Here is a 27,276-nt window from a genome sequence, read left to right as displayed (position 1 = left end):
ATCTCATTCTCACCATGAGATGCTCTGATTCTGAACTTGGCACATCCAATCATACAGTCATTTCTGTATTTGACTGTAATCTGTAATCTGTAAAATACAAGCTTGTGTTAGTAGTTACAAGTGCAGTTCACCCACACTAGAACATTATCTATCAAGTAAGCACAGTATTTTTTAACAGGATGATTCTTGTTTCCCCTGTAAGTGCTGGACAGATAGATCAAAAAAAGAATTAATTTCATTATTATTCTAATTCTGAAGACAGGAGCCCAACTTCACTCACAAATAAAAGCCTCGAAAAAAAAAAATGTCTTTGTCTTATCTTGACAGATTTTCCTGGATGGCTGGACACAGACTAAGGTTCTCCTCACATTTACACACTAACAATTGTTTTAACCTCCGTTCATTCCTTTGGACATAACCCTTGGCTATTTTGTGGCATCATTTCTCGCTCTGCCTTTAGCAGCTTTCCATTCTGGCTCTTGCAGTTCTTGACATTATCCATTTAAATTCTAACACTGGGTTCCTCTCACCCTATATTACAAGATATGAATATCTGGACATGAATATGTTATCAAAACAGAGGTTTTGTGGAGATGAAAAGGGACCAATGTGTCTTGATTCACTGCAAGAAGCTGAAAGAAAATAGTCACAATCCTTGCACCCTCAGCAAAGACTTAAAGAATAAAGAGAAGTTTACTTGGCTTTCCCTTTTTTGAAAAAAAGTTATTTCTAAAGAAAGGCTGTTTGACTTTCAGTTCTGTCTCCTTGCTTTGTGCTTTCTCCACCAAATCTTTCCAAAGTTTTCTCTGTGGATGAACTGTTAGCAAATTCTAGCATTCAGGGCAGGGTTCCAGCCAACAGCTTGCTTGCTTTTCCCAGAAGATGGAAGCTTTGACTTCTCTCTTCTCACTTCATTTCCTGGCCACACAGTTTCCCAAGCACTCACTTGGTTCAAAGGAATTTTCAGTTTTGGGGAAGAGGACTTGTAGAAGGATTCTGTGAATGCTAGAGCTCATGCAAGGTACCTCAGGGAAGTTTGCTGAGACCAAGGAAGTATAGCTAATGAATGTCCTCTTTTTGTGACAGTAGGCTATGAGATCAGCTCTCCCTTGCTTGTGAAACGGCATCATGAGACTGTTTGTAATGTTAACTCTATCTCAGAATATGGAGTTGCAGCTTTGGGCTTGCAATGTGCAACTGCTTATCCCACTTCTGAAAATAGGGAGAGAGAGAGATACAAGAATCCATAGATTTGCAAAGTTAATAGCTTGCAGCTCTATATAATGTCATAGATAATAATGCTAATCTTTCAAAATCTTTTCTCATTCTTATTAATAAAGAATTTAATTGAAAGGTATGAAATCTCTATGTCTCAGTATAGAGTTCTATCAAGTTATTTTTAGGGGTTATTTCCTTCAGAAAGAAAGCTAACCCACAATGATAGCTCCCCCAAACTAACAGTACATTTTCAGTCATACCTGTGATCATACTTGATATGATTAATGGCAGAATGATGAGTTTGAGCATTCTCATCAGCAGTTCCCCAGGAAATGCAAAGTAGACTTTATCCAAATTAGACAGATTGCCATATTCTCGTACCAGCACGCCAATCCCAATACCTAAAAGGGACATAAAAATGTTACACAAACTTGATTTAGTTTACAATAGAGACATGTGAGACAAGGAGAAAAAATATCAGAACAAAAAGAGCAAGAAATAAACATATTTTCACAACTATGGTACAACTTCCAATGCAAATCAGATAAAATCATGTATTTCCTTTTCTAATGATAAGCAAAGTAATAACACATAATTCTGAAACAGGATGTCTTTAGGTATGTCTGTGGAAAAATCTGATTAGGTGCTCTGATTAGCAGTCCAGTCCAGTACTGACTTTTACCCACCTTCACTAGTTTTAGAAGACCCATAACTGGCATTAAAAAAATCAATAGACTACATAAACACTACCAGACACTAAAGAGAGATGGTGATATAAATACTTCAGATAATTTCTATTGGTGAAAATAAGCCTACCCAGCAGCAACACTTTCAGTAATTGCTGCTCTACATAATTTGGAAAGAGTGTGACTGTAATCACTAAATTAATTTAATAACTTCCAGGAAACAGAATAACAAAAACTTACTCTGCTCATTTCACACTAATTTCATAACACAACCGGCCTACAAATACCAGACTATAAATTTAATCAGCGATTGAGCCATGGTACAAGGAACCTTTATACATCCTCTTATCTTTGGATTATATGAATTAACAGATAGTTCCCACATCTGAGACAAATCAAAATAAGAGTTCTACAGAAAGAAAAAAAAAATCATGGGCCAAAATACAAAATTCTTCAGTTTGACAGGCAATACCTTTATTTTCCATTCCAATATGATTTTCAGATTAAAATTACTGTTACAGCAAATGTCTTGATCAGTGTCTGAAAAGCACTAGTACTGTTGTTTCACAGAGAAGCTTTGTAATGCTTCAGTCCTGAATGAACGGAGATCAAGAGATGTTTCTAACTGGATCAAATGAAAGAACAAGTCAGAACTGTTCAACATCAAAATCAAGCTAAATGAACATCAGAGCAGATGAAAAACCAAGCAGATTATGCTCCTGTTAATAGAGATGGAAAATGAACCAGGTAACCTTCCAAGAAAATGAGCTGCTCTAGTCAACAATTAAGATTTCTGATCAAGGTGTAATCTCTGCCGGTGAATATGGACAGTTTGAATTCCATGGAACAATCTAGAATCTTAACAGCCTTGAAGATATTTGCAATATTATGCAAATAACCTTGATTAAAGAATGATAAGACACAATGATATCTATTTCTAATCTAGGAACTGGATTAGATGGGTTGAAAAATATTTACTCTGCACTTTTAGATAAGCCCAAGCAAGATAAAATTCCATTTGTAAAATGGTCACATGAATTGAAATTAGTTGCTAAGGCTTTGATCCTGAAAACACTAGAGTAAATAGCTGAATCTAACCATACAGGTAATTTCCATGTCTTCTGACAATTCACACAACTTAAGGTTGCTGCTTGCTGCTTAAATTGCAGCAAGACTGAATTGCATGTTTATGGCAAATTATGTAATGTCACTTTACTTTTAGCAGGTATGACTAGGACATGTTCTAACCATCTGCCTTTCATTCTATATGATGACTGTCATATTTGACCAGATGGAATTCTGATCATTGTATATTCAACAGGATTGCTAGCAGGTAAAAAGATTTCACCCTTGCTTTAATTCTTGAGTTTTTTTTTTTTTTTCCCCACTTCTTTAGATTTCACTACAAAAACTTCCCACATGCTCTCAAAATTATAGAAGGGTTTCCTTAAGATTTTCCATCTATATACACTTACACCTGTTGTATTTGATTTTTTTGTTGAGGATATTATTTATCTAATGACAATAGCTGAGAACAGAGTTTCAACAATCTTTTGAAATTACATTATTGCTCTCAATTCCTTATTCATGCAATTTCTTTACAGGACAGAGCACTTATATCCATATTAACTTGTGCAGTATGCCAAACTACAGGAAAATGCAGCTACCTTTTAACTGCAGTTAGCATCTAGCATATACTGCTTGAATATATCATGGGAATATAAGAAATTTTATTTTGTAACAGTACCAAGAGAAGATTAGAAATTTAGCAGAATAATCTTGCTGTTGTACAGGAAACAGACATATATAGAACTTTTTGATCCTCATCTCAATAACCAAGTTTAACTTGGAAATTTCTTCTGGGAATTATAACACACAAAAAGAAGTGTAGTTTAACATAAATACATTTCACATGGTAACCACTGCTTTTAACATCACATTGATTACAATAGCCCTAAGTAGAGACAAAAAATGTTATAAAAATCTTAGTTTCTCTAGATGAATGCTACTGATAATTCCATTATTTATGAAATTAAAACCTATAATTTTAACAGCCTTAAAACACGTTATAGTCTTCAAAGCTGCTTCTGTATATTAGGATTCCTTATTTTTAATTTTTATTTTTAATTTTATTTTTTTTTTTAAATTATGGAATAATCTGCTTCTACTTTTTGAAGAGCAAAACATCACTTTTCCTACTTGCTCTCTTCATTTTTCTTGTTTCAACCACTTCACCTTTCTTCTCGTCCATGATAAATTTGTTTTATTTCTTTTCTATCTCTTCTCTTTTCTTTTTCTTCTTGTTCACATGGCTAAGTTAGGTTATGATTTTTAGCATAAGAGCAATCCTTTACTTGCAGCTCAATAACACAGTCTCCTTAAGCTCCAGATTTCTGCAATATTGGGCAGATGTGAAGAATGGTGGTGGAATAAATGGTGCAATCCCATATCTTTAATTTAAATTTTTAAGGAAGATATAACTGTGCATTGTACAGCACATGCTGTATAGCATGGTGCCTATGTTTGCTCTCCCAGCCACCAAGAGCAAGTGAAAGGTGTCATCTGGATCCCTGAGATGCAATGCACAATGAAGGCCACAGGACAACTCTCCTGTCTGAACCCAAATGAAACAACACATGCCCTCTTTGCTACTATTCTCCCAGGTAGCACATAAGGCTTTTTATCAGCTTGGTAACAGACAGAAAATTCTTCAAAGAAAGGGTGTAAATACAAATGAAGCAAGTGAGGAGTGAGGATGAGAAGAACGAAAGAAGAAAAGCAGAGCAGAAGAAAATCACTGAATATAATAATAAGCACACCAAGCGAAATCCATTGGCACCCAACTTTCAGAGAGTCCAGCTTAAAAAGCTAGAGGGAATGCATGTTTCTTCTCTATAGGATGAGCTATTTTTCATTGTGTGACCCAGAAAAAGGGCAGCAGAAAGTGCTGCAAGGGGTTACCTAGCACCTGCAAACTGGCTCCTCTGTATGTAGCACTGGATTCATTCTATCTGCCAAGCCTGAGGCTTTACAGGACCTAGGAGACGATGGCTGTGTGTAATAAGGCAGCAAAACAAGTCTTGCCGGTGTTTATATGTTCAGTAAGTCCACCACAGAAATTAGGTAAAATGTGTCTTGGGAGACCATTATGTTGAGGTTTCTGTCTATCTGCAAAAGAACTTCAGTGACATCTGGATATCTGCTGACCAGTAATTTATTGCAATCTGATCTACATGTGGAGTGTTTCTTTGCACACTGCTATTCTTTTTGAAATGTTATCTAAGGAAAAGGATAAATACTTTGTATGGGAATGATTATAGGGCTACAACATTTTTCTTCAAGTACCTTTCTGCAGTTCATGACACAGATTTGGAAATGACTAAAAACGCTACACACACTCTGTTCAAAACAGTGGCACAATCTCCAGGATCAGTTATACTAGCACACATGGCGTGTGTCACGGATTGTCCTAAAGCTATTGTAAACTTGTAAAATGTGCTGGCCATTCAGAAATCCCACAAGCAACCCATCATGGAGACCATTTACAAATTTTCAGGAAGTGATAGTTAAACCCTGAAGCGTTTTTTGTGAGGTCAACAAAATACAGATTTTGAATTTGAAGACTCAGAAACGCTGAGTATCTAAATCTGTTCAGGATATGCAGCATGCCATTACTGTACTTATTTGCTTTACATCATTATTATTGTGAGTTAGTTGCTCTTCAGAACCTGATTACATCCCTGATAAGAATATGGTATGATAGAATGCCCCTTTACTTTCTTTACCTTCACAGGCAGAACGACTCACAATTTAGAAACAGATAACCAAAATTCACATATAGACATGCCTGCTTCTGTTTCTCACTGAAAGAGAATATAAAACAGAAAAATAAAAAAGTTATATACCAGGAGAGACTCCCTCATGTTATTTATGTTAATGGATGAGAACATGGTTTGGGATGTACAGTTTCAATTGACAGGGAGTTCTCCATCAGTGTGCATGACACTGAAGAAACAGCATATCACCTTCACCTCTCACTGACTTAATTATGTGAATGATCCTTAGGAATGAACCATAAAGGCAATGAGAAAAGGAATCCAGCATACATTTTTGTAGAACTAATAATCTGTTTTGTAAAATTATCTGTTCTGTAGCACATGTAGTGCTCTGAAAAAAAAAAAAAAAAAAAAAAAAGCTGGGGTATTTATTTTTCCTGTTTTCTTAAAATTTCATAATATGGAAACTCCTTCTCACTGAAGTAGAGCTAGTGACCTTGGCTAATGCTGACAGACAGAGTGGAAATCATAGGAATTTTGCTTTGACACAGCACTGAAATAAGGAAAAAAAGTCACATTGTTCAAACCTGGTATTATCTAATTGTACTGTAGCAACATCTACTGTGCTATTAACTAAGTGATTAAGCTCTTCATAATTTCACATTATACGCTGCACAGATGTGACAGACTAAATGACTTCTATCATTTTGGTGAGTCTTAACTGGATTAACCTCACAGCAGTTGATTCATAGAACTGAAAAGGCTAGCAAACAAAGTTCACTGAGTTGATTTCAAACACAATATGAACTATTCAATTTAAACATGTCAAACTGCAGCACAGGCAGGAAGGAGTTCTGCAGTGTGATATATTCTCAGTTCTTTAGTAGTATTTTAAAAACCGATTTTGTCTGCTCTCTCCATAGAGTTTCTCTTACCACCAGCTGTCTCTTAGTGCAAAGAAATACATTGCTAACTATAGAACACTAAAAGAGAGTGTGGAAGAATATATTACAAAGGCTTATAAACATATTATTTCAGCTCTTTTTGCATTATTTTACATACTTTCTAATGTTACACATTTTACGGTTTTACACTCTACCTTCCAATAAACATACTGATGTTGATTGAAGAAGGAGGATTCTTGGAAAAACTGCAAGCAACCACTAAGACACAAGAGCTTCAGGGGTATAATTACAAGGGAACTAATCTTAACTTTATCGTTGCTTGTGTTAGCCAGACTACCAGCTTGCTTACAAAGACATGTGAAGAAAAGTTCTCTCAGAAATCTTCCAGAAGAGAGTTTCCATATCAGCTCTTGGTTTACTGAAAAATTTTAGTAGCAATGTATAAAAGAATGGCTTGTTCTCTGCCATGGTGATACCCACTGATGCTCTCCGATTATCCTGATAAGGGTGCAGTGGTTGTAAATTCCTTCACACAAGTAACACATAGTCATATGACTGCAGTGTGAGAAAAGTTCAGGTAGACAGTGACTCCCTGTGATGGACCTTCAGGAATGAAGGCAAGGTGGAGTGTTGGCCAGAGGGGGAAAAATCAGCTTCTCCAGTGTGGGTGTACTCCCTTTACTCACAGTAGGTTTGAAGGCTACAGCAAACAGCAAACCCACTACTGCTACTTTCTGTGCTGAGGAAGCCTGGCTGATAACATAACACCACTAACACAGAGCAGCCTCTCTGCTATGGAGCCCTGCAAGGGCTCACCTCATCCTTAGTCAAACCAAGGGCAGTTAGTTCACTCAGCCAGGAAAAGGGAAATAGTGGCTATTTTCCCGTGACTATGTGACCACAGTTCTGCTGAGTCTGAACCAGTACTCTCCCCAAGCATGGACTGGCTAACCAGTTTGATTATTTAACAATGTCTTCTACTGGACTCTGGATTTCCTCTCCTTTATCCAAACAGAATGTAGATTAATTCCACGTGCCCATATCTTCCAAATATTTTCCATGTGCAGATGCAACTTCCTTCAGAGAAAGCCAAGAAAAAAATATAGAGCTGAAGGAAGAGGAAAAACATTTCGACTGTGCTTCATCTAGCTAGAACTCTTGTACAGAATCTACCACTGTAAAAATAAACTAAGTTGTACCAGAGATAAGATGTTTTCCTTCACAGTTTTCAACAGCTTGTTGATTTCTTATGTATGTGAAGTATTGTGCTTACAACCTTAACATAACAAATTCATTTCTTTTATAAGCAAGGTCATATCATAAATTAAACAATCTGACAAAAATGACAATTCTGTTCCAGCAGCTACACAACCTATATTTCTTCATAAATTTGGATGTGTCCTTGTGAAACCACCTGTTCTTCTGGGAAATACTGTGTGAAACTCATTAAGGTTTCAGGAAAAGCGAATTCAGTGTTGAACATACACGGAGGACTATAGGTAATTAAAAGAATTAAGATCCTATCTTTTGAGAGGAGATGAAAGAGCTTAGTTTGTCCACCATGGATGAAATATAGAAAATTTCTACTAGTGTTGGGGTAGAAATACTACTAGTGATGAAACAATATTTTAATTATTGGATGCATAGTGAAACAATACATTTATAGTGGAAATTGTAAGGCTTTCAACCATCAGCTTCCTAGGAGGATGTACAGCATCAAATAGCCTATCCAGCTTTAAGATGGAGCATAGCATGTAACAGAATTTTATCTACAGTACTGTAACCCAAAGCAGCAGAGGCTAGATATGATAAGCCAGGGGGTATCCTTCTATCTCTATTCCTGTGCTTTACAGTAAAATTGAAAGGTAACCTGACAACAGCAACTTGCCTTTCTTCCTTTGCAGACCTTCCTTATGATCCCTTTCAGATATCACTTCTAAAACCATCACTCCTCTCCTTCATTTCATCCATCTATGATGTGTGAGCCTTCTTTAATTACACAGTCATCCAAACATGTATAGGTCTTAGTGCTTCCACAATGTCTCCAAATCCACCACAATTTATAAAGCAGTGCTTTTATTTAGACCCCTTTTGCCAGTTGTTTCAGAAATTCATGTCTCCCAGTTAAAGCATATGTTTTGCTTATATGGCCTAACACACTACAGTACCATGGGCACCATTACAATGCCACACAGAAAACCCAAGAATTTCACACCCTTCCTTGTAAAATCCCACTGATTTTCTGTTCTCTTTCCACAATGTTTTGCTTGCTATCCTGAAGCTGTATAAGCACCTTTGTACATGGATAGCCCAAGAGGTATTAGCTCAGTAGAGCACCTCAGGAGAAATGCGTCTTTATTTAAAACTCCTAAAACACACAAGAAACTAAATGGTTGGAAGTGGTGTAAGAAAGGTGAAAGGCTAGTAACTAGAAATATCTGCCAGATTCTAACTCTTGTTATTGCTTCTTTGATGAGAGAAAAGGACAGTAAACAGCACATTCTGTTCTAGCTCTCCTCTTGCTGGAAGAGCAATGGAATGATTGTGACTGAGATAAGCAGATGGAAAGGCAATTTAGTGGACACTGAAGATAGACAGATAGTAATATGTAGAAACATTGCTATTTTGAAACTAATGAAGACATCAAAGCATTGAGAAATCAGATATATGACTCATAAAATTAGCTCAGATTAAGTAAGACCAGGTTGTTTGCCATTCCAAAAGCATGAAAGGACCAAAAAATCTGAAACACTAACTCAAATACAGCCCTGATCTTCAGATGTGACACAGATGTGTTCTCACTGCACAAAATAATATTGTGGGACTATAAGTACAAATGCCTTGCAAAAATCCTATGGGGCACTCTAGAAAAAAAAAAAAAAGGCTTCTGAACAGTGTGACTGCTATTTGCGATTAGTCTCAACCTGAACATTATCCTTTTTGATGGAGTGTATAAGATGAGAGTGTCTTTATGCTTTGTCTCTAAAATGTAAATATAAAATAAATTTTTGCAATTAAATTGTCATATCTTCCCTTAAATAATATTGGGAAATTGGACACAGTAAATATTTTGCTGATACTAATATTAGTGTTCTTGCTTCAAATGTAAAAATAATACTGATAGACTTTGGTAGTCTGGGGACTTTGCAGAGTGTAAATTGACATTAGGCTCACCCTTTCCAAAGACTTAAAAATTCAGCTCTAGTGATAGTTTCACTTCACTCTCATAAAGTGAAACCTAGAGACTGTGTTAAAACAAACAATAAAATGGGAAAACTTTATATGCCAGAAGAAGAAATAAAAGATGGGTTTTCTTTGCTTCAAAACAGTTCAAGAGAGGCATCATGCTTAACTTCAATTACCTTTGAATTCTTTCCTTGGCTGACTTCCTGGCTTAGAACATTTTTATCTTCAGTGGCATGTGAAACTCTTAGGTGTAATTATTTGTCATTCCACATTTTACTTTCCATTGTTAAAATGAAATTCAGACATTTTCTCAGAATTGCTGTGTTTCATACATTTCTGAAGAGATCCCATCCTCTATCAAGCTGTTGGCAAGTGTTACAGAGAAACACAGATAGAAGAATCATCACTGTCTACAGAGGCATAAAAAGTCACAAGTATAATCTATGCTGTTCTGAAGCCCATCAAGAAGAAAACAGTCTTCTTTTAAATTTCCATGATACCACGGTTGATTCAAGGTATCTGGTCTTCATTTTTTATAAATTCCAAATTAATAAAATGCTACGCTTCAGAATTCAAGAAAGAAATTGAATGCTTGGCTTACAACTATTCTTGCCAGAAACAAAACAATAATTTTTTTTTTTTATTATATTCCCTTTATTCCCCAAGAACTTCTTTCTTGCTGGTTTTGCTAGTATATTTCTAGAGACTATAAATCTGCTTCATTGTTTAGAACCTTACCACTGTATTGTGCAAGCAAGAAATGGTATGAAGGCAGTCCCTAAACTAAGCTAAGAGGCTACTTTTTGATAAGAGTACAAGGAGGGAGTAATGGAAAATGCTGAAACCTTACTTCATATCAAAAATGGGATTTTGCTATTTAAACTGATTTGCTAGAGACAGAAGCAACTTACTGTCAGAAAGAGTTAATAGGTTTTGGGGGTTTATAGGCTGCAGTCAACTTCTGCAAAAAAACCTCAGGAATATGGTGAGCTCCCTAGATTCAAGTGGCCTTCTGCATAGGGAAAGGCCATCAACAGAGTGATAGGTAACTAATTGTTTTGTTTTCTTCACCCCATCAGACAGTCATTCTTGTAAGAATGCACTGGTGGGCTTCCAGTAATGCAGAATTACTGATATTAAAGACAGCTGTCAAGTCCCTTCATGTCTGATTACAGAGGGAGCACAGTCCTTCATTTGGCAGGTGTGAATGGACCTGACTTGTCTAGAAACAAAGAAATATTCAACAAAGAAATATTCTTGAAGTGAGATATTACTACTTAATATTATAACATAAAATAACATTATAGAGAATAAAGGCATATAAACTGCTAGGGGTTATCATAAAATACAAAAGATTCAGTGGCTAGCACACTTACCAAATCCTGGTAAATCATTATAGTCACAATACTCAAAGTTTCTGCAATGCTAGTGTTACAACAGGAACTATGAATACTTTAATCTCGCTCTCAAATGGAGGGAGAAAAGGAGGTCTGATGCCAGCCTGAATTTTTCAACAATGGAACTGCACAAGCAAAGCATCTGATCCTGCAGAGACTGAATAAATTCACTTCAGAGGTGGAAAAGTAAGGTGCTTAGACATACTCCAGCCTCAATCCCTGACCCCCGCCCTCTCTTTTACTCCATCCCTGCCTTACATCCCGGCTCGCTGCAGCCCGCGTTTTTGCGCGTTCTTCGGCCGCCCGGTCCCGGCTCTCCCGAGCCACCTCGGACAGCTCCCGCCGCCCCTGCGCGCCCACCCGGCGTCCGGCGCTGCGCCAAGCTCCTTTCTCGTGTACAGCGTAAGGACCACGTACCTACGTGAACATGAGAACGATGGAGGAAGGTAATGGCAGAGCACAAAAGTGTTTATCGCTGCCTCTCGCTGAGACTACACTGGCACAACCCTGATGAACAAAGGGCTGAAGAAAGGACACCTGCCATTCACAGTCTCCAGTGCCATTAGCTTCCTCCTTCTTTATCAGTCTCAATATTGCATTTCTCACATTTCCACATGAACACCTGAACCATTTCAGTGTCCCACACATGTGCTGTTGAGAAAAGCCCAATCCCAAGTCACAGACAGGCTCAGAGGCATCTTAAGTTCTGAATATGTTTAGGATGTGACAGACACTCCATTCAGCGATTACAAACAAAAAACCTACCTACTTTAGGTAAATTGAATCCTTCAGAATAATCTTTCCTAGACACAAAGCTGCTACAAAACAAAAAAACAAACAAACAAAACCAAAACACCAAAAAAACCCCCACCACAAACAAACAAACAACAACCAAACAAACAACAAACCAACCAAAAAACTAATAGATTTCAAAATTATCAGGATATAAAGAAATTGCAACTTGTGTATAATTTCTGAGAATGCTAAATGATCTTGGCTCTCGTGTAGCATGCTACTGCACTCAGTGCCTTGGACCATATGTACACAAATCACCTACACTTTAATTTCCGTCGTAAGAAAAAAGCTGTTGTGCTGTAGAACTGCACAGTACTATAGGCTATCAGGCTATGATACACAGACTAATGAGCAAGTATTTACACATAATCAGCCTTTTACATTCATGACTGGTTTGTCTGTGTTGCAGCAGTGGCCTTGGAGACACAGTGACAACGAAAAAGACTATGAAAACCTGTGAAGTGTGACTTAAACTCTCCATATGCAATTGCCCTTTGGACACCTGTTTCAGGGTGACTAATTTGCAGGGATATTTCTGGTTTATTTTGCCTTGATTGGAAAATCTGGAAACAATGTAACTTTATATAGAAAGGGCTGAAGAAGCACTTGAAGCAAATTGACTTGTAAACTACTTTTGTTAGCTCAGTTTCCTTGGGCTCAGTAAGGCCAATAGAATGAAAAGATGCAAGATACCTCCTTTTGCAGGTATTTGTGTAAGGCTGCTGCTCTCCTGGTTACACATCTCTTCACATCAGCTTGGTGGCCTAAAGTTGACTCTCTTCTAAGGCAAGGAAAATAACCACTTGCACCTCAAATGTTGTTTTCTTTGAACATACATTCAGCTGCCTTCACCCAAAAGACATGAATGACACTCCAGGTATTTTGTGTATAGATTTTAAATTACACATGCCCCCCCCGCCATGAAAGACATTTTGGTATTTTTGAAAATGGAAAGGACAGGCAAAGGGTTGAATGCTTAAGATATAGCATAAAACAATACTCTTGAAGGAAGAAGTGTTTGGAATTCTGAAGGGTTTCTGTTTCTCTCTTTTTTTCTGAGCCACACACAAGTAATCAGGAAAGCTTTTCAGCTTAGTAAGGGTACTAGCAAAGATAAGCATATTTCAATTGGATGCTGAACATGGCTCTGATGATGATGAGCAAAAATCACGATTCCACATGATAGTGTAGGAATATCAGATATTTTGCAAGACAGCTGGACAGCTTTCACAGCATATTTTCACAGCTTGATGCATTTATTACTTCCATACACTTCTGAAAAGCCCATTTTCTTCTTTCAAAATGACGTGCCACTCTTCTGCTCATAAATGCTGAATTGTTCGTCCAAACTAACCAGATTAACAAACCACAGATCAATTTCCCAGGGTATATTAAAAAAAGAATGAATATGTAAATTTAATTATGAAGGGTTTATGGATTCTAGGTATATTACAAACTTTCCTCATGCTGTAGTAAAACTCCATCTTTACAAGGGTTTCACTGTTCTTCTTGTGTCTCTTACTTCACCCTTGAGAAATACTGGAAGTGCTGCAGACACACAGTTCCTTGCAAAAGGTAATTTGGTCCAAGGCTCACAGAATTAGTATGAAAACTCTCTTTGACAGTATTATAGAGCTCCCCTGAGTTATGGACTGTTAATTACAGTGTAGCAGCCAGAGAAGCTGAAGGACACAGCAGGTGTTGGGAGCCTATCCTCTCACTGGGAATTGCTATTGGGTATTAGGGGAATTGGGGTCAATTGCCCCCACAGCTCCTGCATTATCATACATTGTGCCTCAGAGAAATTTAATTTCAGAATGCTGCACCTGTAGAATCACATCACACTCTTTAATTCTAACTACAGACACTGAAGATAATAAGAGGGGAATATTTCTTAAACTCTTCTGTAAATTGGTAGTAAGTACACCAGCTCCTGGAAGAGTACCTGATGGGAGTATGAGAAAAAGCAATTGTACACATGCAAACACAGACACATAAACACACTCCTCCAGTTGTACAGTCAGATTTTCAAAGCAAGCCCTTTATCTTAATATTTTTGAATGAGGTAAGAAAAATCCAGAGATTTTTCAAATACTGAATGTATTGAGGAAAACATCCATGTATATGTAAGCACAGTTCTGATTACAGCTTATAAATAATGGGGAGGAATTCCAAAATAATAATTCTCTTCTGAACAAATTTGTACTGAAATAGTCATGGTCCAGCCAAAATTCAAATTAGCAGAAAAGTCATCTGAAAGACATCCAGACAGCAAGTTAAGGAATTATTTAGAGCACCACTTTTCCACAGAAGAAAAAAAGTGAACAAGGCTTTCCAAAAAATAACCAGGAGAAAATTAAATAAGGTGTGCAAATAGGGCCAAAATTACACCCTATGGAGAAAGCTCTTCATCTAAGTAACTTGATGCATTTTCTTTGCCCTCTTTGACCACGTATACTTCGTAAGATGGCATTTGATATGTTTTTCCTTTAGAAACTTGTTGACATACAGGGGATAAATCCTGCTATCTTTTCAATGACGGTCCCGAAAACCTCTCTGAAATCTGGATGGCACTGCCAGACGTTTCACCCCTGAAAACCTCTCCGAAAGCTGGGCAGCATCACCAAACTCTTCCAACTGCACCGCTCGCTTGGGCCACCAGAAGCTCCTCAAAGCCACCGCCACCGCTCTCCAGCCCTGCAGCCTCCCTCGGCGGGGCTGCCACCTGCAGAGCAGCCTCAGCCAGGGGCCGCGTCCCCTCCGTGACCTGCAGAGGCCACCCGCAGCCCCCGGGCTGTACGCGGGTCCCAAGGGGCACAGCCCGCGGTGGGGACGCGCAGTACGGAGGGCTCACAGCCCCCGCCGCCCGTGCGCCTCTCCACGCGGCGGTCTCACCCCGCCGATCACCGACCTTTGCCACACGGGACGCGCAGGAGTCGGCCCGGCCAGGCGGGCTCCGGGCCCCGCTGCCGCCCGGGGCTGCGAGCGCCGCGCCCAGCCCCGCTCCCGCCCGACCGCCGCGACACTGCGGGACTGCTCTCCGCGGCCGCGGCGATGCGGGGGAAGAGCAGCCGGCCGCCCTCGCCCGCCTTTCGGGCGGGTGGTTAGCACGGCTCCTCGGCCGCGCAGCGCCCCTCGCCCGCCGCGGGCCCCAGCCGGGTGCCGCGCCACCCCCGCGCCCAGCAAGGCCGTGCCGTGCCGGCAAGGCCGGGTTCCCCGCCTGTCCCCGCGCTCACCCGCCAGCACCGCGGCCACCGTGCTCAGCAGCAGCCAGTTCTTCCTCACGAAGCTCGGGCAGAACAATCCCTTCTTGATCGCCTTCGCCATGGCGGAGGTCGGTGCGCGTCGCGCGTCGCCGAGCCGAGCCGAGCCGGGCCGCCTGCGTGCGCTCTGCGGGGCCGCGCGCTACCGCGGGAGGAGGCGGAGACGTGGCGCTTCACCTGGCAACAGGAGAGCCCGGCCCCGCCCGCCCCTCGCTCGGCCGGCCCACCTGCCCGCCAGCACCCCCGGCTCCTGCCGAGAGTATTGGAGGCAGCCGGAACGCAAACGTCTTGTCAGCTCCCCCCGGGAATTGACCCTGGTAGGCTTAAATACCAAAATAGCGAAGGAGCGTTTATTTCTTGTGCAACTCATTGGCAATGGTCTCCTTCTCCCTCCCCACCATAACGTTGATTAAAGCATATAAAATATTTGGACCCAGTTCCCTGTGGGTCTGTGGTTTTCAGTATGTCTATAAACGCACTGATTTTGATTGTCAAACCCGTCGCTCAACGGTAAATGCAAAAAACAAACAGCTAAGCCCATCCAAAATCTGCCATTGTCTTGCTGAATGACACGGAGAGAGCAGAATGAAAGTTTAATTTATCTTATTTAATTGCACTTGATATCATCCATTTCAAATCATACACTACTGAGGTTTACCTATTTCTATCTATAACAACTGGGTAACTAAGGCCTTGAAGGATATCAGCAAAATCGATTGAAACCTTGTCACTTTGCTCGTTGCATGAATCTGGCTGGGCTGTGTGACAGCCCGGAGAAAGAGACAAGTATGTACCTTGCTGAGTCAGGTAAGAGCACTGAAATCCACCTGGATGCGAAGCAAGAGCTGTCGTCAATCTGAAGTGTTAAAACCTGGACCTAGCTGCATAAATTCCTATAGAGGCACCTAAAATTGTCCATATTTTTTCAGATGTGTAGAACAGCTGCAATAATTTGTTTGTATCTGTCATAAGGGTAATTAAATTTAAAAAATAAGAGGAAGCTCAGTGCTGGGAAGGAAACAGATGAAGAAATATCATATTAGTTTAATTAAGTCATAAAATGTGTCAGACCTCTTAAAAGGAAGGCTGGCATACTACCACATTACAAGTTACAACAAAGCAAAACAAAAATAATTAATGCAAAGAAATGGTAAGAAACAACACGACTATGCCTAGACTTTGTATGGAAATGTCACAAAGTATGAGTAGCACTAAAGAGATACATAAAAAAAAGGCACATTGGGTTTCAGGGTGGGCAAGATCAGGCATACCTTGTGCAGAAGAGCTCTGACTTTGGATCTCATTGGCGCGGGGTATAATTTTTTATTATTGTTTCCTCTCATATATACTTGAAGTCTCAGACGTTGCTTTCAGTGAGTCAAATGTCTGATCTGCCCTAGGAGGTGGTGAATTGGTGTCTCTCTAGACAGTAAGAACAAAATGATTTGCAAGACATCTTCAGAATTTAGGCCTTCCTTTCATTTTCTCTCTATTCACCTTCTCACATATTCCTTCTTACAACCTACTCTGCTTCTCTTTTGAGCTGTTTTGGTGAGCTAGGGGAAATTCCAATTCAGTTCCTGAAGACTAGCTAAAATAGGGTTAGAATTCACTTATTTCTCTATTAAGGTTTTGTATTTCTCTTAATACTAAAGCATTAACTATCATTTTTTCACATTAAGGATTTCATAGTAGCTCCTTTGTAGTTCTAGAATTATCTGCAGCATTCTTAGGACATAAAAAATGACCTTCTGCAGGTACAAAACAATGTGATTGTAGCTGATATATTTCTTCCTGAAGCTTGCAATACCTTAAGGGACTTACACAACCTTATAAAAAACAGAATAAAATTATGCTTTACAACTTGTGAAGGCTAGAGATAGATCTTATTTTTGTGTTCTGAAAAAACAAGGCAATATATATTGAATAATATTGAAGATCTCTCTCTATATGCCTTTTGTTTCCTGTTACAGTACAATGTTCTATTATTTTCTGCTAGTGTTTTGTCCCTAAAAATATTTAAGGAAAAAAGCATGCCAAAATTCTAAGCTTTTTTCCTTAATAATTGTCTTTATTTTTTTTTTTATTTTATCAAAATATTTCTACAGCCTTCACCTAAAAACAAACAAACAAACAAACAAACAAAACCCCCACAAAGTTGATAACACAACACCCATCGAAAATTGAAGAATTTTAAAAATTAGGCTGGTGAAATAGGGATGTTTTAAATATCCTCATGAGCAAGCTGTTTTTAATTTAATTTTCCTATTATAGAATGATGGACATTGGCTTTGATCCTGGATTTAGAGTCAAGCTGGCAGTTTCTGTAAAGGGAGCTATAAATTAAAAAACCCAGCATCACAAAAAAAGTATCCTAATAAAATGGAAAGAAATGTAGCCCAAGCCCATGGATCACTCTTGAAATGTTGAAATTATTCTAAAAATTAATTGGTCTATACAAAAATAGTAAAAGACATAATACTGTCAGACTACCTGCTTGTACACTTAATAAGTGCAGCTACTGAGCAAACATAAATCTATATTCTATTTAAAACATTTTTATCTCTGTCTGATTTTGAGACATCCTTGAATCGTTATGAAACGAATAGATTGCACTAATGAAAAAAATTTCAATACACTCTAATCTGTAAAGATGATAAGAATATATTCTGTGGCTATATTGATCACTGTTACAAAGTTGTCAGGGTAGATCATGGTTAAGATTTTATGCATGAAAAAATGCTTTAATTTTTTGTGTTTAGTTTTTCTTAATGTTAATTTTAATGTTAATGAAACATACCAAGGAATCAGTCTTGAAATATGAACTGTCCTGGGAAAATGTCCTAGGGTGATGTTATGGTGTTTGTATCCCCAATCGTGTTTTCTGTTTATGTTTGATATTATGTTCTGTGCTTTCAGAACTGACTCTGAAAGTGAAGGTTTGTTTTGTTATCAGCCGGTTCACCTACCGCCATGGTCTGCTGTCTAAAAGAACAGGGCTTTGCTTTGCTTGCTTTTGCTTGCTTGCTTGCTTGCTTCTGCTTTTGCTTTTAGCCTTTGCTTTTGTTTGTTGGTCCCTGGATTGTTTTTTAACTTTCCCTTTCCTGAATATCGCTCCAACCTGCTCCGGACTGGGATCTGGGAAACACCAAGGAACACCAGGAGCCTGCATTTGGTGATCTGCAGCAGCCATCCCCAGTGCTGGAGAGCAATCCCCAGCATCCAGACCCGGGCGACCACTCCCAGGAAAGACTTTCTGGATTTGTTCATCTCTTCAGAGTGGTGAAAGAGTTTTGTTGTCATCTGGTGTTGTTCATTTTTTGGTGCTGGGGAGTGTTTTGTTTGTTAAATAAACAGGGGTTTTTTCCACTTCTCTCCGAGAAAATTCTTTCCGAACCAGGTGGGGGGGGAGGGGCCATGGGGGTTTGTTTTCTGGGGGCTCCTTCCAGAGGTTTTCTCCCAGTGGCAATCATTGACCATGTGTGGGGTTCTTTTTGTTTTTGGTTTTTTTTGGTTTTTTTTTTTGTTTGTTTGTTTGGTTTTTTTTTGTTTTTTTCTGAAGGCTAAAATAATTCATATTGTTTTGTTGTAGAATTAGGAGCATATATAAATACATAAATAACTACTCTATTGACAAATTATTACCACATGGTGACCTAATACTTAACATAGCCATGTCTCAACAATAACTTCCAATCTGTAGAACTGTCTAAACTACATTTTAAGTGAATTATTTAAGACCAGGATAGGAATATTTTCAACGTTTTGAGGCATATGAGTGTTTCAGTGCTGGGAGATGCAGAGCAGTCCTACTAGAGCATGTACAGTACAGTGCAGTGCAGAGAAGAATGTAGCAAGTGGAAGATTGCCCTTTCATATATGTTTAAAAAGATCTTCAGTGATTCTAGTTAAGACAGGAAAAAAAATCACTTCGGTTTTACTTATTTAGATCTTCAACTTTTTCTGTGTAGGTTAGCTTATTAATATAATTTATGTAAGTTTTGGTGACAGTTGATTTGTTCCATAGAAAACTAATGAAGTACCTTTTCCTTATAGTTTATGGTGAGCATATAAAAGAAACTGCATCAACAGGGAATTAATGAAATTTTGAGTATTGTGTTTTTAAAAATGCTTTGATAAAACAACAGTATTTTAAAATGATTTCAAAAATTTATGCTAATAATCTACATAAAATATGGGTAGAATAATAGAAGGTTTTAAATTTAGTTTTTTAATTTGAGACCACCAGATAGGAACTTTGTGATAGTTTTTAAATAACATAAAGTCATTTGTATATACAAAATTTGAGAACACAAACTTACCAGTTCCTGTCTAATATCTCTTTTCTTAATGAGAAAATAATGCAATAAAAATTGTAGCATTTCTAAGTTCAGTGAAGTGCCAAAGCAAAATGCACAAAGATGTGTCTTATGTCTGTAAATACTTCAGTGTTACCAAGCATCCAAAATCGCAGAATTTTTCCATATAGCCTGGAATGTGCACCTCCTGACATCTGACATCAAAGTTTAACTTCCATATATGCTACATAATATAGCATATTGTAGGAAAAAAATATGATAGGAAAAAAATTCTTCCACTGAGCTTTACTTGACAGACGCATTGATTGTTCTCAAGGGCAGAGCTGATGGGGTGTTGATTTTATATCTGGGGCCACAACACTGGCTTAATAGCAGTAATGCCTTTTATTTCACAGATGCTGTTTAATCCAGTGTAGTTTTAAACTACCAGAACCTTTATTGGTATATTTAATGAATCCAACCCTCTCTTATTATTTTAAAATCATATATATTGTATTTCAGTAGCTGAATTTGAATGCACAGAGGGTTCCATCTAACTGCTTAGAACTTCCAGAATATTACCAGTAGGTGCTTTATCTTCTGTTCACACCAGTTTTTCCACTGTTACCAAAAACACCGTAAACCTCAACAAATTAGTCATTCTTTATGTTTTCTTCATAATTTAACAATTTTTTAAATTGTTGAATTATGCATTAAAATACATTAACAATAGATAAAAAACTCTGGATTTGAGCTAAAATTAATGAAGAGAGGACATTGGGAGGGCTTTTTGCTTGTTTGGGTTTTGGTTTTTTGTTTGCTTGTTTTGGGAGGGTGTCAGTGGGTGTTGGGGTTTTGTTTTGTTTTGTTTTTCTTAATTGAATGAAATCCTGTGCCAGATCAATGGGATTTTTATTGTTGCTGGAGTCAATGAGACCACAGCTGGGAGGAAGACAACAGCTGCAGATGGGATTTTTGTTTGCTAGCTTATAGCCATCTAATACTGAATATCATTTTTTGCTATCAAAATCCAGTTTTATTCCATCTCAACTAAATGTTACTTTATCAGCCATTTTTCATTGTTGGTATCAAAACTCATTGGTGTCAAACTAACACAAAACAAAATGATGAAAAAATATTAGAATTCCTTGATAATGGTTTGCCTGTTCAGCTTTTAAAACCCTGGATGTGGAACTCTGCATTCTAGATCACTTCTGGGTTTTTAGTAAATTGTGTTCCTGGCCCTAGTAAAAATACTGTCTATATTGTCACTTATTTTAATGAAACTTGGAAGATGTTGTGCCCATCTTTTACTTGGAGGGATTTCTATCAGTGAGAAAGTGTGATTATTGTTTCTTGTTTCAAGTAGTGTAAATATTTCATACTGTGCTTATGCGTGTTCTTGGCTGCAGACATTTTATGTTGTAAGAAAGTAGGTAAGCAGAGTGGGAAGGTGGCATCAAATGTGTTTCACAGATCAAGATTTAACTGGTAGTTATGTACTATTCACAGAAGGCTGAAGGAAAGCCAAGCTCTGAAAATCATTACAGGCAAACACATTTTACAAATTACTAAATTTCTCATTTACCTAGAAAGAATGATGGCATATTTGTGAAGTGATCATGAATCAGCAGCTTTGTATATCCAGGTGCATATTATGGTAATGATTTTAAAAATGGTTCTTCCTTTTCTTAAAGATTCAGCCACTTAAGAGTACATGAAAAAAGTTAGACCAATATGACTGCAAATACCTTTCCTTCTTAATTACAAAAAACGTGTAAGTATGATTAACAAGGGTAAGTATGGAGAATCCATATTTCTCACAACACCCTTTAGCCTCATGTGCAAAGAAGTTCTGGTAGTGAGACTAAAAATGTCTGAGTTTCTGCAAGGCATTTAAAAATGTCTGTCAGAGAATATCAGCACGCCACAGATGAGGTTTGTGTTGAAGGATGATGTCTCCATGGGCAAAATTTTTTAGTAACCAACTTTTAAATTGTTGTAGAGAAGACAAATACATCTACTATCTGGAGAGGAGGCTTACCTTTTCATTTCTGATTTCTGTAATACCTTCTCACCTGCTGGCTCAGAAATGAACTCTGCTTAAGACAAATGACTAAAAGGAATTTGAACTAGACCTGATATATATTTCCAAGATTTTTGAGCTGTGGATCAGGCATTATTGTTTTCAGATGTGACTTGATATTGGGTGTTGCATGGGATATATTGCTCTTTGTCACACCAATATATACAAGGCAATCCCACCTCAGAAGAAGAGTTACTTCACAGCAGCACCAGCATCTGACCTCTAGGCCCATGTGAAAAGGCTGGATCATTACTGTAGTGGCAATTATGTCTCTTCATCTTGAAAAATTAAGAGGTAAAACTATGTTGTACAAATACCACTTTATTAGCATAATAATAATTTGTTCCTCAAATGAAGATGATGGTATTTTCTTGCCATATTGGAGTAATATAATTGAATCTCCATACTATGCGAAGTACATATGTATTAATACAAGATGATGGTGAACAAAGCAAAAATTTTAGGATAATATTCCACTGCTGCTCCAGCAACTCTGCAGGATGCCTCATTATGTGATATATGTTACAAATAGCTACACTAATACATATGTAATTATAAAATTATTGATTCTAGAAGACAGTTGCTTTTTACCAGTCTTCACAAATGACATAAATGAAATTGAAGGACACTGTTCACCCACACTCCATTTGGAGGTTTATTTTAATGACGACGTAATGAAGCAGAACATTTTATGGATAGAAGATAATGATAGCAAATGACAAAATTATTTAGGAACTCAAATTTCTTGGTAGCACATTGAAACGGATGATTGGGTGAACACTAATTTAGCAAATGTTCAGCAAGTTTGAGGTAATATATTAGCTTAGATAGCCAAAGATCTGAAGAGCAAAGTTGAGAAAGGCATTCAAATTTCTTGGCTATGCAACTCAAAAATGAATTATAGGCATACAATCTAACCTTCTGGGACATTTCATGAGCTTGAAAATGCTCAGTGCCCTTGGGATCCTTTCCAGGCAGAACTAAATAATCATTGTATTCTCAATTTGTTCCAAGGAGTTTTATCACAAGATTTGGAGCTTTAGTATGGTCTATGTCTAAGCCTCAGCTTTTTTAGCTGCCTGCACACATTAGAATAAAAATATCTAATTGTGAACTAGGATTCTACTCCAAAAGAATGTGAAAAAAAGTGGAAAAATACAATGGTAATGCACAGTAAATGGTTCAAGGAAAGAACTCATATTTTAAAATTTCATTTTATTTGATACCTAGCCTTTTTTCCAGTACTTGAAGAGAGCCTACAAGAAAGATGGAGACAGACATTTTACAAGAGCATGTAGTGATAGGACAAGGCTGAATGGCTTCAAACCTCAAGATAGCAGGTTTATATTAGACATGAGGGTTCTTTACTGTGAGGGTGGGAAGACACTGGAACAGGATGTCTAGAGAAACAGTTGATTCCCCATCGCTTGAGGTGTTCAAGTCCAGGCTGGATGGAGTTCTGAGTGAACTAGTCCACTGGAAGGTTTCCCTGTCTATGGCAGGGGAATTGGAATTAGATTATCTTAACCTTCCTGCCAAGCAAAACCATTCTCTGATTCTAAATCTAGTCTCTTCAACCATTCGCCCTTGTCCTTTTACCAAATGCCCTTGTAAAAAGTCCTTCTCTGGCTTTTTTGTAGATCCCTTTTTGATGCTGTAAGGCTGCTAGAAGGCTTTCCTTGAGCCTTTTCCAGGCTGGAAAACTCAAACTATTGCATTGTGTCCCAGCATGTCTTCATAAAAGAGATGTTCCAGCCCCCTGGTCACCATTGTGGCCACTCACTTCAACAGGTCCATGTCCTTATTATGTTTGGGACCCCAGAGTTGGATCCAGTACTATAGACTAAGTCTTGCAAGAGTGGAATAGAGGGGCAGAAATACCTCCCTCAACCTGCATGTTACACTTCTTGTGCTGCAGCCCAGGACTTGGTTGAGTTTCTGGGCTGCAAGCTCACTTTGCTAGGTCATGTCAAGCTTCTTATCAAAAAACAGTCCTTGTCCTCAGGGCAGCTCTCCATCCATTCATTACTAGCCTGTATCTATGTTAGGGATGACCCAACACAGAGGTAGGTACTTGTATCTGACCTTGTTGATTGTAAATGCAGGCGAATCCAATGGGAAGAAATGACAATGTCTGACTCAATTCAGAAAGCTGAATGATTTCTTTATTATAACTATGGCTAAAATACATTAATATACTATATAAAAATGAAGAGACTAAAACTACATACTACTTTTTCTAACTCTAACACAACTTGTGACCCTCTCTTGAGAGTTCAGACACAGGTGGATTGGATTGGCCATCAGGCTCAAACAATCTTCACCAGAATCCAATCAAGTACTCACTCCAGGTAAACAATTCTCTAAACACATTCCACATAAGAAAAACAAGGAGCAGAAATAGAAATTGTTTTGTCTTTCATTTCTCTCTGTGCACCTCTATGAAAAATCCTGAGAGGGAGAGAAATGTGCTTGCCACACTTGTTGAACTTCCAGAGTTTTGCACAGGCCCACCTCTCCAGCCTGTCCAGGTCCCGCTGGATGGCATCCCTGCCCTCCAGTGCATTAGCCACCCACAGACTGGTGTCATCAGCAGACTTGTTGAGGGTGCTCCACTGCTGGTGCTGCTGCCATGGATACTATATAGCCCTGGTCCCCTGAGGAATACCACTCATCACATCAAGCTGTTTCCACAATTCTCTGAGGGCTACCACCCAGTCAATTCCTTATCCATCTAGTTTCCACCCACCAAATTTATGTCTCTCCAGTATAGGACAAGGATGTCATGTGTGACAGTGTCAAATGCTTTGCACAAGTCCAGGTAAATGATGTCAGTTGTTCCTCCCTCATCCACCAAGGTTATAATTCTTCACAAAAGACCTCCAATCTTGTCAGGCAAAATTTGCCCCTAATGAAATCATGCTGGCTGTCAGCAATCAGCTCCCTGTACCTCCATTCCAGAAGGATATTCTACATGACCTTGCCAGGCACTGAGATGAGAGTGATAGGCCTATGGTTCCCTGGGTCTACCTTATTTTCCTTTTAAAAAATGGGATTGTATTTCTGCTTTACCAGTCAGTGGATTGCCACAACTTCTTAGATATGATAGACAGCTTAGCCACTTCATCAATTTCTTCAGAATCTGCAGCTGTATCTCATCAGGTTTATCTCAAAATCCACCTGACCCTTGGAGCTTTCATTCTGTGTATCCTTTCTTGATGCTTTGAAACCTCTTCTGAGAGAGACATAATTTCTGCAAGAGCTGGGGAATGAAAGCTGTCAAAAGATATAGTAACCCAGGAAGAACTCCGTGGTTTACCATATCTCCACACAGATGAAGTGCTGGCTGACAAATTACAGCCCTACCTGAACTGCGATGAAATGTATGCCAAAATTTTTAGCTGCAAGAAATAAGTTGGTGTTATAAAAATCCCATGGTTTGGAGTCAGTCTTATTCTGAGACTTGAAGCTTAGCATTTGATCTTTAGTTCAAACTGCATGGGAAGTCATAGGCCAAATTTTCATAGTTGCAGGAAAGCCTTGGACAGCCAAGCATCTGTCTCAGTGCATTAACTGCAGAAAAAGCCTGCTAGGAACAAGGAGGGGAAATGAAAGCAGTGTAGTGCAGAGGAGCCAGGTGAATGCTCAGCCAGTGTGGTAAATAAATCTCATACACAGCTGTTAGTATACAAGAGACAATATTTTAGTGCAAATTATGCAAGCAGTTTGAACAGTAATATGGTCATTATTTCAATATATCATGTGAGAGATGTTGTTGATAATAGTTCATAGGAGACACAGTACTTACACAGTCATTCTTAGTGTCATCTTTTCTAACTTTTGACTAATTTAGTCCTGTTTATGCCTTTTAGTGCTTCAGTTTGTGCTGGTTTAAAACTCAGGTGAAAAATTAAACCCATTGCACCTGCCCCCTTTTCCCCCCTGGCCCTTCTGATAACGGGGGAAACTAGGAGATATTATGAAAGTTATTGGAATCACAACTTACTGAAACAATTGCAATAATCACAACAGTATTAGTAACAAAGAGTGCACAAGAGGGAGAGAGAGGAGAGAGTTTTACCCACAAAAGGGTATTTACCAAACATCTGCCTGGGCACCAATCAGCACAATCTCAAAACACAGGCAAAATAGAAACCATCACCACATGGCACCCAGCAAAACAGAGGCAGAATGCCAGGGAGGCTCCTGTGGCTCAACCTCCTCCTGCCCAGTCCAGAAACAATGGAAAACCGGGACAAAACAAAATCTAGAAAACTACTTTTTCCAAATAAGGAGCTGTGGTGCAGAGACGCTCACTCCAGTGGTGGCAGCAGTACTGGTGCAGGCTCTTTCTCTCTGTCCCCGCCACAGTGGCAGCAGTGGTGTGGGTACAGGGGCTCTCTCTGCAACAGTGGTGGCAGCAGCAGAGTGGCAGCCAGCAGCTCCAGTGTGCTGGCTCTGATGGCTACAACAGTTGTGATGCCAGCTCTATCCTGGTGCCCAGCAGCAGTGCAGTCCAATCTGCACTGGCAATCTGGCACACACCATTCTATGTGCCCTGGTCAAAGATGGTGCCACTTCTTTTCTGCCTGTAGTGTTTTTCCCGTCGAGGCTGCACCCCTCCGGTAGTGATCAGGGTGGTATGGAATACACAGCACCGAAAGCTCCATCCTCTTGTCCTTGTACCCAGGACAGAGTTCTTAGGCCTTAGGAGTCTTACTTATCAGCAGGGGGGTAACTATCAGCAGGGGTGTAAGGGAACAGTTAGAAGTAAGCATTTCTAGTTAATCAATTGCAGTAGCCAATGGAGAAGACTTGAGGCTATGCTTTAGTCTTCTGGTGATTAGCTTCTTAGAAATTGTTTAGCTGGAGATCAGTAAACTGTGTAGTAGGAAACAGAATTAAAACCATAATAAATCACCTTATAACTTTTTTTTTTAGGTTTTAAAATTAATTATTTTTTTAACACAATATTGTCATGGAAATGCTGATGGGCTTGAAGCAGCTGGCTTTTACAGCCTGACAGAAACTTGTGGTCACCAGCAGTAAGCAGGACTTCAACCTATGCTTCTACCAAATTTTAATTAAGTTTATGTAGGGTATTTTAAGCATAATTTCACTGTTCTGATAGAAATGTCCTGTAAGAACAAACAAATCTTTCTGAAAATAGCCTTTGGAGAGGCAAAATCTCCTGAGAAATAGCCGTGGAAACTTTGTCATTCAAAAGGACATAAAGTCCCTCTATGCATGAGGACTTAACTGCAGTACAGCAGATTTGCATGGTAAGGTTTCTGACTGATGAAATATGAAAGTATTTTAGCAAGTGAGCAGGTTACTTTGTGCTGTACTGGCAAAAGGACTTCATGGAAATGACCCCACACTGCTAGTCAGTATCAGGAGCCTGCAGAAGGCAGCTCTTTCCCATGGCAGCAGCAGAAAGTATTCAAGAAGCAATCTGTACATAAATTCAGATAGATCAGTGCAGGGGTGTAGATCCATCCCCTTCCTTGTGTCCTCTTTTCACCTGCTAAGGAACAGAGAGGACTTGGGGTCAAACGTGTAGCAGAATATTGTATTTCAAGTTAGTAAATTCAATTGTAGGTTCACTTTAGAATTTCCAGAGATGTCTCTAGCACCCCAGGTTCTCTCTATCTAGAGATCATACA

The 27,276-nt window shown here is 38.9% G+C and overlaps 1 protein-coding gene across 1 annotated transcript in view; it reads right to left on the bottom strand.

The window, feature by feature from the left end:
- The window catches only part of SLC1A1 (solute carrier family 1 member 1), a 50,493-nt gene extending 35,072 nt beyond the window's left edge, over nucleotides 1-15,421 (bottom strand). The window contains exons 1-2 of the mRNA XM_030258916.4: nucleotides 15,200-15,421; nucleotides 1,479-1,619 (exon numbers count right to left, since the gene is read on the bottom strand). Of these exons, the coding sequence (XP_030114776.2) occupies nucleotides 1,479-1,619; nucleotides 15,200-15,290 (232 nt within the window). The 5' untranslated portion in view covers nucleotides 15,291-15,421. The remainder of the gene's footprint in view (nucleotides 1-1,478; nucleotides 1,620-15,199) is intronic.
- Between the last annotated feature and the right edge of the window lie 11,855 nt (nucleotides 15,422-27,276).

This window comes from Taeniopygia guttata, chromosome Z (genome assembly GCF_048771995.1).
Source record: "Taeniopygia guttata chromosome Z, bTaeGut7.mat, whole genome shotgun sequence".
In the NCBI taxonomy this organism is placed as follows: domain Eukaryota; kingdom Metazoa; phylum Chordata; class Aves; order Passeriformes; family Estrildidae; genus Taeniopygia; species Taeniopygia guttata.
Note: the sequence above shows the minus strand (reverse complement) of the source record. Positions and strands in the feature narration are given on the sequence as shown.